Raw genomic sequence first — 12176 nt, 5'->3', positions numbered from 1 at the left:
TTAATTGTTAAAACATATTCTCATTTTCAATGACATGTATTTTAAATAAATATACTTTAATATACAAATAAATCTGAAATGATAGGTCTATTCTAATGTAGCAAGGTAAAAAAGACACATCTATTTAGTTTGAATTATTAGAAGTATATTAAATTTGCATTTATATACCCAACACAGTTTTGTTTTGGTGATGAGAATCATAATATACTTTGTGATTTTATTACTTATTAATATGTGGCCAGTTACATACATTGCTAGTCATCCTTAAAGCATTTATTCAGCAGTTACTGTACATAATACTGAATTTAGTAATGTATAAGACATAGTCCTTTCTTTAGGGAAGTAACAATATAGAACAACAAATAAAACAAATAAGTATAAAAATGATATTATATGGTAGTATGAAAATATGTTAAAATAAGAATACAGAAAATAGTGCTATAAAGTTAAATTAACAGTTAATGTATACTCCAGAAGCTAAAATCACTAAATTGCATGATAGAAAAAGGACCTTAGACAACATCTAGTCTGACACCTTAATTTTATAGCTGAAGAGACCTTTTCTAACAAATTAAATGACTTATCTACAGCAACAAATATCATAAGTGGCAGAATGGAACTAGGACTCTGGCATCTCAGTCCTGGCTCAAAGTAACTTTAAAAAAAGATGTGACCTTAAGAGAAGGGAAAAGTTGCAAGGGAAAGGGACTTGAGGCAGGGAATACAACAGCTTCAAAATATGATCAATTTAGTTGCAGCAAAGCATTTGGGTTGAAGACAGGTAGAAAGTAGGATTGAAGGAACAAGGGCTGAAGTCATGGATAACTTAGAATGCCAAGCTGAGTTTAGACAATGGGAATCCCTAGAGGGTTTGGGTAGCGATATGATGAAACTGCTTTATGGTAAGATTAATTCTGGGGTAGAACTCAGTGTAGAAAATGTAGAAGGAAAGAAAGGCAGAGATTTTAGTAGTCTAGATGTGCAGTAAAGGCAAGGGAAATAGAAAAGAGATGTATGAGAGAGTTTGAAGAAAGAATTGCTAAGATTTTATGACTAAATTTAATGAGGTATGATCACATTCAGTTTGGAACATGTTAAGTTTGAAGAGATGACACTACATTTAAGTATAGAGGTACTGTAGAAAAGGACAGAAATATCAGAGTAGAGCTCAGAGAAAAGATTAGCATTAGAAATGTGAATTTGACCAAATATCATAGAAACTATTATCCACTGCCTGCCTTTACTAAGCTACAGTATTAACAGCTTTTTCCTTCAAGTTTTTAGATCAATCAAAGATAAATACAATTTTCTACTTTAGATTACTAGACCATAGTTTTCACAAAGGGATACTAATAATAGCTCATAGTTTTTGAGCATTTACTATATGCTATGTACTGTACTAGCTACTTTACATATATTGGCTCATTTAATCCTCACAACCATTCTATAATCATTATTTCCATTGACACATGAGACAGACAAAAAGGTTTGGACATCTGCCCATTGTCATACAGCTGGTTAGCAGCACAGCCAGGATATGAACTTAAGCAGTCTAGCTCTTCTTAACCACTATACTGCTTTCACATCTAACATATATGACATCTCAGCAAATAATCATACTAAAATCATTTAGGATTAAATTCTCCTTCATCCTACAAAGCAATTTGCAAATGTTATAATGTACTTACTTGTAATGTATTTGTATCCCATACTTTCAGAGTTTTATCAAATGAGCTTGATGTGAACATACCAGTGTCATGAGGATACCACTGTACAGTTTCCACACTGTATTTGTGAACATCAGGATGATATCTACAAAACAACAATCAAAATTTACAGATAACTGACATATGTGAGTCTCAAAACTGGTGCTGTATTAAGAACAAGTAGTAGTCTCAGGTAGGATGATGTGAATGGTCAAACTGAGATCACATGCCTGTGTCCTAGTTATGTAGAAGGCGAGAAAGAACATCCAGGCATCTCTGGGTTCAGGCTCCTATAGTGTGATGTAGAGGTGTGCCTCCTACTAAGGGTCATAATATGGGAGATTCTCTGTTTCTGTACTATATATAGGCTGAAAGGATCGGCCAACTATACTGGACTTCTTTCATCTTGGAAGGAGCAGTAATTTGGTCTTACTGGAAGAAACAGCTGTTTTGGTTTTGGATTTGCTTTTCCCAAGTCTCATTCTATTAGCACTACTATTCTTAGAAATGTTGAATGCCTCACACACCTCTACAGTATTCCACACAATATTGCTTTTTATCAAGGAACTTACTCTCTGACCAAAGAATGCAACTGGTGGAGGCCCATGAAATTCACATCTACATAACCCGTCTTCCATAAAAACACATGTTGAAGACTCAGTTATGACGTCAGCTACAATACACCACCTTGGGAGGGTGGTATGCTGTCCTGAAGGATGTAGTATGCTCTGAATCAGTGGCCAACACAGTGAGTTACCTAACTGAATCTTGGGTCAAACAAACTGGCTGTTAAGAGAGATTTATAAGACAAAGAGGGAAATTTGAACACAGACTGGATATTTAATATGGAGAATTTTTGTGTAAGATAATGGTACTGTAGTTATGCTTACAACGTATCTTTTAGAGATATAAATAATTATGGATGAAACTACACATTGTTCAAGATTTACTTCAAAATAATTATGAGGGTGGATGGGTAGGAGGTAGAGATGAAACAATATTGGTTATGATGTTTGGTGAAGCTGGGTAACTGATACACAGGTCATTATACTATTCTCCAATCTTGTAGATGTTTGAAATTTCCCATAGAAAACAAAAGGTAACAGAAGCCTTCTGTAACCCTATGCAGATACAATCATGTTGCTTTTGGATTCCTTATGATGAAGGTTTGGGACCTTAAAGAGCTGTGGCGCTATCTGAAGGAATGAGAACATGAAGAAGGAAAGTCTTAAGTGCCAACTCCGGCATTAAAACAGCTGTAAAAATACAAGAACTATAGCGCCTACTCATATTTCCTTCTTTTCTCTAAATATTTATATATTTTAATAATTTCCCCATTCTTTCCTCTCTTACCTTTATTATTTTTATAGGTTAACTATAATTGAGTCCACAATTGTATAATACTGATATGGGATAAGTTAAAATAATGAAAAATGAACATGATCTTGAAATGGAGCCAGGTATGGAAAACTCCACTAAGTTTTCCTGTAAGCACATTGTTTTTCACTTACACAGTGATTTTAGTTTTCAACTTAGGGTCATCACCCTTTGCAGAAGAGGATGATCACCTTTTGGCTGTATAGTGGAGACTTACATTAGGTTAGGCTGGAACATTCTTTTTTTTTTTTTGAGGCGGAATCTTGCTCTGTTGCCCAGGCCAGAGTGCAGTGGCAAGATCTCGGCTCACCACAACCTCTGCCTTCTAGGTTCAAGTGATTCTCCTGCCTCAGCCTCCCCAGTAGCTGGGACTATAGGCATGTGCCACCATGACTGGCGAATTTTTGCATGTTCAGTAGAGATAGGGTTTCACTATGCTGGCAAGGCTGGTCTTGAATGCCTGACCTCATGATCTGCCCACTTTGGCCTCCCAAAGTGCTGGGATTACAGGTGTGAGCCACTGCGCTCGGCTTGGAACTTTTTTTTTTTTTTTTAAAGGGTAAGTATGGGAAGAAAGGTATATATACATCCTGGACAGCCAAATGGGTGGATTGTAGTGGACATGTGCCTTTCTTCCTTGGCTGGTGAGCATTCAAACTCTTCCTATTTGGAGAGAATCCCCTTCGTTTTATTAAAAATAAGAGCTCTACCTCTTATTACAGAAAGCAAGGGACTCTAGACCTTCTCTTTTCCTGGGAGAGTTAGCCATTATTCAAAGTTGAGGAGTTGAGAGTCTGTGTTGGTGACATATAGCAAAACCCAACCTAATCTTCCTGTGGTGTGACCTATCCTGACTTCTCTTGTTTTCTGCTTATTTTCTGAAACTGATTCTCCCATCTTTCTGACAGTTATGTGAGATATTAAATATTCTTCCAATAAATTTCCACTTAAGCAGAATTTCTTTCTTTCTGCTCCTAAGAACACTGACTTCTACAGAGATTTTTCCAGTGATACTAGTTTTAAATAAAACAAATCTTTAATGTAGTGATCACAAAATAAAATCTCACTTATATTTTAAGTTTAAATTTTAAAATAGGATAAAATATTTTATTATGTTACTATATGTTCTGTTGTTCTCATTTACATTTAATAAGAATTTTGGTAGAGGAAAGGAATCTTCTTAGTGCCTAAGGACAAACACATTAAGTATACTAACAATAAGTATCAAGAAATAGTCTAAGCCACATTAACTTAATAATATTCTTTATTGAAATTATTTTTAAATAAGATTGTAAACTCTTCAGATGTATAAAAAGCTATAACAGATTTTGTAAAGATGCGTACTATATGATGTCCATTTTCAAATTCAAAGTCATGCTTTTAAAGATAGAGTCTGAATCCAAGAATAAAAATCATATTAAGACAAGAATGACACATTAGGCATTTACTTATGTCACATGCCAAAATAAGCAAATCACAGTCCCTCATGGAATATTATATAGCACATGGAATAGATGAAAATACTATTTTGCTACGTAACAAAATAAATTTAATGTTAAAATGTTAGCTGGGATAAAATAATATAAAAATGAATTAAATTAATTAACATGACTTTTTTTGTTATTGAGGGTGGGAAGAGAGTATAAATGGCCTAAGACTCTAAATTCCAGAGTATTTGAGGAGATATCTTGTTTTGTACTAAGTTTTCCTGTAAGTACATTGCTTTTCACTTACACAGTGGTTTTAGTTCTCAACATGCTTTAAAAAAGATAATATTTCATTTAATTCTCATAGAAATGTTTAAGAACCATAGGGCATGTATACTTATTTTTAAAACAAAATAATCTGAAGCTGAGATTAACTGATTTCCCCAAATCTGTACTTCCAATGTGAAGCACCAGAGCTAAAAAACAATAGAAAAATCTCTCCACAAATGTTTCATAGCATCTATTCTAATGCTTTGGGAAAAACTGTAAAAGACTGTTAATGTTAATGTTTACAAAGTCTTCCCTCTTGAAACCATTTTCTTAGCACCCATTCTCCCTCTTAATTCAAAGGTCTGCTCATTATCAGATTGAATATAGGTGATGAGAAAGGATTAAATGACCAAAATGGAAAAATAATGTCACAAAACATTTTATTAGACTTAAAAAAATTATCACAAGATTGGTAAGCCAGTAGAGAATAGTCAGAGAAGACAAGTATTATAGAAGTATGTTTTTAAGTTAGGCATCTTTGATAAATAGAGACACGAGAGAGGGGTGAGTGGGTATATGTGTATGTATGTCTTTGGTGAGGGAATGCCAGTATGTTTCATATATCTAAATCTTTTCTTCCATTAGTATCAGTTGAAAATATAATTTGTGTTTATAATTAGCTGAAGGACTATAAATGAATCTTATACTAAGAGGTACTAAAAACTCTTAGTTACTGAGATCTGCTATTTAGGTATAGAAAAAGAAGGACATAATCAAAAGTTTTTAAAAAACAAAATCCTTTTCAAATTTGATACCAAAGTTGTTTTGGGGAAGTCACATGTTAAAAAACTGTACCTAAATGTCAGTTACTATTTTTAAGAAAGTGTCAAGGAATAACCATGCAAATGTGTCACTTGAACAATTCGCTTGACTCATTCGCTTAACTTCTACTTTCATGTTTTGCATTTGATGCAAAAAATACTCAACTATTTATAAACTCATACATTTTTACATTTTTAATACATACCTGTCAACGGAACACACTGCTTTACATGTGTAATAAGGTTGTCTGCTGGAGTTCTCAAGGTCATAAAGTACAATCACACCATCTGAACCACCTGATAACATGCTGATAATAAAAAAAGTCCACATTAATTTATCATTTTATGTAGTCTGTTTATGATTGCAAATTTCTAAAAGCTGATTTGCAAACTCTCAAATATATTAAGGATATGTTAGTTTGCAATGAGTTAATCCTCAATAACAGACTTAATAAACTAAAATTTCTTAATATTTATAGATGAATATAAAAAATTCATTCTGTGATCATTTCAAGTTTACTTCAATAACTTCAAAAAGAAAGAGTGACAGAAACAAGATGGCAAGAGATTTCTTTTTTTAAATATATATTTCTAAACGCAGCATGACTGTGAAAGAGATTTCTTAAGAAAGTAAAATATTACAGTTATTTTAAATGTCCTAATTTCGACCCTGGGCAAGTTATGCCACCTATCTAAGGCTTTCAACATTTGTAAAGGAGGGGGACATTTTTACCTAAATCACAATGTTGATAATAAAACTTAAGTGCAAAATTCTTTTTATAGTACCTGGCAAAAAATAGGGGATCAATAAATGTTTTTTTTTTCTTTTTTTGAGACGGAGTTTCGCTCCTGTTATCCAGGCTGGAGTGCAATGGCGTGATCTCGGCTCACCACAACCTCCGCCTCCTGGGTTCAGGCAATTCTCCTGCCTCAGCCTCCTGAGTAGCTGGGAATACAGGCACGCGCCACCGTGCCCAGCTAATTTTTTGTATCTTTAGTAGAGACGGGGTTTCACCATGTTGACCAGGATGGTCTCGATCTCTTGACCTCGTGATCCATCCGCCTCGGCCTCCCAAAGTGCTGGGATTACAGGCTTGAGCCACCGCGCCCGGCCTCAACAAATGTTAGATTCCTTCCTTCTCTTATGAATGCATTCACTCAATTCATTCAACTTTAAGTTCCTACAATGTTAGGCACTCTGCTAAAACAACTGTGAACAAGGCAGGCATGGTTTCTGTCGTTGCACAGTTTACATTCCAGGAGAAAAAACAGGTAGTATGCATAATCAAACAAAGTATTAGTTATGATTGAGATCATTGTGACAATAACTTATTTTTATTCTAGTGTGGAAATTCAGGAACAGTTTCCCTGATTCTAGTATTTAAGCTAGCACGTGAAGGAGAATTCAGAGTTAGCCAGAAAGGTGTAAAAGCAACATTCCAACCCCACTCTAGCAACCAAAAAAAGGAAGTGTTGCTAGAAGAGAGTAGAAGGGAAAGGGTGGTGAGAGATGAGAGGCAGAGGTCAAATCACTGGAAGCCTTACTTTTGAGAGTAAAAGATGATGCTAAAAAATAAGCAGTATCTTTTTCTGGAAACAATTACTGACTCACTCTAGAGCTGGTCTATTATATTGGTAGAATGTAAAAAATTATTCTATTCAAAAACCTTGCAAAAATATTTCTAAAAAGTAAAAGTAACAAGCATATATACTAAAGCTACATACATTGATTGAACTTAATAATTTGTAAACCTCATTCTTGGGACTTCCTATAATTTAATCAGTTTCTTACCCTTACTTGTCTCTAAGACTGTTACTTGTATTTTTTTAATGGAATTTTTTAATATGAACTTATTTGTTTTTTGCATAAAACTGTCTAAAATCATCTTTAAATCTAGAGTTGTTGCCACCTTTAACTGACTTCCCTAAAAGCCATAATATGTTTAATTTAGGAAATAACAATAGATGATGAGATACATGGTAAGTTCGGAGCAAATTCTGCAAAATGGCAGACACTTTTGAAATGTGCAAATATTTCAGATTATTTTCACTGTTTCTTTTGACCTTCATTCAAAGTACCCTTCTTTAGTACTTTTTTTTAATAAGAGAAAATCCTCCTTGAACAAATTCTCTATTTTATGTTTCTTTTGGAAGTTACACCAAATTTAAATATTATAAAATCTTAGACATTGTGAATGTTATTCCATTACTATACAAAATATACATCTATCCCCATTAAAAGTAGGGGATGAAAAATTCTTCACAAAGGTCCAAACAATGCAATCTCTCTAGATCATCACTCCTTCCTTCTCAAATAACTCGTTATCATGATTTTTATCATAATCACTGTCTTTCTTTTCTGTACAGTTCATAGCTCATCACCCTAGAGTGTATGTGTGAATATTAGCTTTGTTTTAAAAAAGTTTAATGCCTTTTAATTTTAATCTATAGGTCTCCTCTACCTTTCTTTCTCCCTCCCTCTTGCGTTTTTTCCCTCTCTTGTAATTTCTTTGTTGCAGAAACCAGATCACTTGTCCTAGAATGTCCAGCCTGGACTTTGGTGACTGCATTCATGTACTATAATTTAAAACGATTTCTATTTGCCATTGCTCTTGTGATATGATATTAGCAGATAAACCAATACCTAGATCCATCAATTTATACATCTATATAAAGTGTTGCTATCTGCTAATATTATTGCTCACCATCAATCCTTATGTCATTGTCTCTCTTGTCATTCTGGTTGAAAGATTTCATTCTCTGGTTGATTCCTAAGGAATGGCTAATGAGAACAACTGTCTCTGAATTCCTGTGTTTTTGAGAATTTATCTGTGCTTTTCATACTTGAAATCAGTTTGGCTGGATATAAAATCCTTAACTCACATTTTATTTCCTTGAGCATCTTGGATAAGAAGCTTCATTTCTTTGGCCAGAAAGCCAAAGCCAAAGTCTAGTAACAACATAATTTTCCCCCTTATCTAAAGTTCCAGATCTTATTTATCCTAGAAAAGTTTTCTTGAATTATTGTTTTTATATTTATTCTGTTCTTTTTCCTTGGCTTTCTTCTTTCTTCTCTTATTGTATGTTATGCTGGATCTTCTTTGCCTATATTCTATATATACATCTCTTGAATTGTTTTTCTCTCTTCATTTCTTTTTGGTTTTAAAAATTTCCTCCTTTCTGGTTTCTATTTATAAGGCATTACCTCTTCTATTTATTTGTGTTCCTTATGTTTTAGTCAGTATACATATCTGAAATATTTTTATTTCTATTTTTTGAGTTTGAGCATCTCATTTCTGAGGGTTTCTAATTCCAGCTTAACATGATTCTTTCATTTATTATACCTCTATAAAACAACTTTTACCTAGTTTTGAAATATTAGGTTAGAGTTCTCGTCTGTTTTATAGACACTTCTTTCGGGTATGAGTTCACTCTCTGCAGCAGCATTAGTCCACTTCTTATTCTCTTTGTTTTCATAATCATTTTATAGGACTTTTGACCTTAATCTTATTCTTTTGCTTATTTTTCTGTAAAATTAATTTTCTTAACCTTTTAGAATGGAGGCTTGACTTAGAATAATGTTTAAATTTTACATATTAAAAATATTCTTCCCTGAACAATTTTTTTTCAGGGGTAAGATTTCACACTATGTTAGCTTACTTTCAGAGATTTCCTGGTTCTGTTCATCTCCCCAGTTTTATCGGGGACATCTTTCTCCTTTGTTTCTATTGTCTCTGAATTGCTTAATTTGGATTCTATTTCCAGCAGTTTTTCCTCAGTGTATAGTTCTGTACTGGAGGGGAGCTTTGACTGGCTAGCTCTTTAGAGAGATATTAGGGCCCAGACTGCTATAGCTCCTTCTGCTCTTACCATGGACCATTCAAACTTACCTACAATTAGAGTATGCCATCCTCTCCCAATTTTAGCTACTGTAGTCAAATTTGCTTGCTAAGCTTTCAACACAACCTGTTGGTTATTTTGGACTTATCCAGGTATATCAGATGCCTTAGCGCTTTTTACTGCCTCCTCTGGCATAAATGCTGGTAGCGTAGTTGTCAGTAGTTCGTTTCTACTTTGGGGTTTGTGGGGATACTTCATGACCCAGTTTTGTTGTAAGTGTTAATCTGATTTTTTTACTTGCCATTTTTAGTCCCTTTATGTGTTTTAATGGAGAATTAGAGGAATGTTAAAAACTGCATTGACATTGTCATCTTTCAAGAATGGCACCCAAACTACAGTTTTTGGCACGGCATTCACAGAATATTTTGACTGAAAGATTTTCACCTGATTTTGAACAAAATACAATTAAGTGTAGAGCAGTGCTATTTAACTCTCCAAGATAAGGAGCTTGTGCCAGAAATAAACACACGTCTTTCTTCATTGAGAAAGTCTTGCTGCAAACCTATCTTAGCTCCTTTAAATGGGGTGTGTAATGATGTAGTAGATTTACGTTTTAGTACGAGCTCCTTGTTTTAGTACAAGCTCCTTGTCTTGTGAACCAGTCACAAACAGTTCATGAACCAGTAGCAAGTAGTGATTTACAGACTTGTTTTTAAGATAAATTCAATTTATAAAACAATTAGGTTAATTTAAAGAAGTTATTTGATGGCTCAAATCCAATTGATGAGCAGTAAAGAAAGACTGCTAATAATGACCTACTTAGTTATTTAAAAAAAATTCCACATTAGCTTTATTACAAAAATTTAGAGTTCAGTTACTCTAAATGTATACATAGAGAAATATTAGTAAATTTTAACAACTACAACTTTTACTTAGATTGATAAAATGTTTGGACACAGTTGTGAGTTACATGTATACTACACCTAACTCCCAAAACACTTCTGCTTTATACTTCATCTTCACAAAACATTGCTTTTCTTACCATGTATTATCGTGTATATTATATTGATGTATAATCAGTTTAAAACAAAATTATGTTAAAAGTTATGCTTTTCTTACCATGTATTATCATGTATATTATATTGATGTATAACCAATATAAAACAAAATTATGTTAAGAACTTTTAATCTTTTTTTTTTTTTTTTGAGATGGAGTTTCGCTCTTGTTACCCAGGCTGGAGTGCAAGGGCGCGATCTCGGCTCACCGCAACCTCCGCCTCCTGGGTTCAGGCAATTCTCCTGCCTCAGCCTCCTGAGTAGCTGGGATTACAGGCACACGCCACTGTGCCCAGCTAATTTCTTGTATTTTTAGTAGAGACGGGGTTTCACCACGTTGACCAGGATGGTCTCAATCTCTTGACCTCGTGATCCACCTGCCTCAGCCTCCCAAAGTGCTGGCATACAGGTGTGAGCCACCGTGCCCGGCCAAGAACTTTTAATCTTAATTGATATGATATTTACAGTAACGTTAGATGTTTCAACTATGTTAAAACGGCTTTCAAAAGCTTTTCTTGGATTTCACTAACTTTCTATTTGAAATATCTGATGGCACTGACATTATTTAATTATGAGATACTTTTCTGTGGACAGAGTATTAAGAGATATGGTTTCTGTTTTTATATAGACAAGAAAACTTAGTATTAAAGATGAATGAAATTAACTCAGAAAAAATTAAAAGGTATAAAAGAAAATTCAAGCATCGCAAAGTGATATGCCAATTCATCCTCTGCAGTTGCATCTGTTAAACTGTAATTTTCAGATAGTTTTTGTAAGATAACACCTAACTTTGAAAATAAATGCCTCTCTATCAGATTTGTGTATTCAGTCTAGTTTCGATTCTGATTTTCAGTGACATCTTTACAGCTCTCATAGTGGATGGTAAATATTAACAGGTATTTTGAATAAGTTATATATACATCGAGTTTTCTTAAGAAAAAGAAAATTAGAACTTGGTTTTCCACCGAATGTACACTTTCCTTTTTATATCTCTTTTTGCTATCAATAGGTGTTAATGCAAAATAAAGTCTTACAAATAATGAAATAAATAGTTGTAGACTTTTACCATGCATTAAAGGGGAAAACCACTGTAGCAAGGGTCTTCAGACTTTTTTCTATGTGCTGTACTAAAAGATGCCTCACTTGTATTTCTCAAATATATTTCACGCACATATAATCTATAACTTCCCACATTTCTCACCAACTCTGCCAACTAGTACTCTACTGGCTTCTTATACTTCACAGGCCACAGAACTGATTACTACCCCAAGTGGCTGGCTGGAGTAGCAATATTGAATACTTTCCCAACCGGTACCCAAATCCAAAAGTCAGCTATCTCTTGCTGCTCATATCTGCATATGTTTCATAAATGAGTGCCCCACAGCTGTCCTTGAATAGAGGTGTTATACTGAGCCTGGTAAAGGTCAGGAAAAAGGAAAGAATTATTATTCATCATCTTTTAGATTTAACCACATGCTAAAAGTAAGATGTTTTTTATATACTACTGCGAGAGAACACAGTAGAAGCTGGAAGTAAAAAGTGGAAGTTTATCAAATCTGTCCTGACTTGACTTCATGTAAATAATAATATGTCAATATAAAATAAAAATTCTGGGTCAAACACTAAACATTACCATAACATAACAAACTGTTTCCTTTAGTTAATGCTATCTGTGTCCT

At 33.9% G+C, this 12176-nt stretch overlaps 1 protein-coding gene across 3 annotated transcripts in view; it reads right to left on the bottom strand.

The window, feature by feature from the left end:
- Window positions 1-12176, bottom strand: part of ERCC8 (ERCC excision repair 8, CSA ubiquitin ligase complex subunit) — a 70985-nt gene that overhangs the window by 38876 nt on the left and 19933 nt on the right. For all 3 annotated transcript variants that reach the window (XM_008992013.5, XM_008992014.5, XM_017969906.4), the window contains 2 exons: window positions 5808-5909; window positions 1689-1812 (listed from right to left, as the gene is read on the bottom strand). In XM_008992013.5, the coding sequence (XP_008990261.1) occupies window positions 1689-1812; window positions 5808-5909 (226 nt within the window). The remainder of the gene's footprint in view (window positions 1-1688; window positions 1813-5807; window positions 5910-12176) is intronic.

The sequence above is a fragment of the Callithrix jacchus genome, chromosome 2 (genome assembly GCF_049354715.1).
Source record: "Callithrix jacchus isolate 240 chromosome 2, calJac240_pri, whole genome shotgun sequence".
Taxonomy (NCBI): domain Eukaryota; kingdom Metazoa; phylum Chordata; class Mammalia; order Primates; family Cebidae; genus Callithrix; species Callithrix jacchus.
The sequence above is the reverse complement of the archived record's forward strand: the minus strand, read 5'-3'. Positions and strand labels throughout refer to the sequence as shown.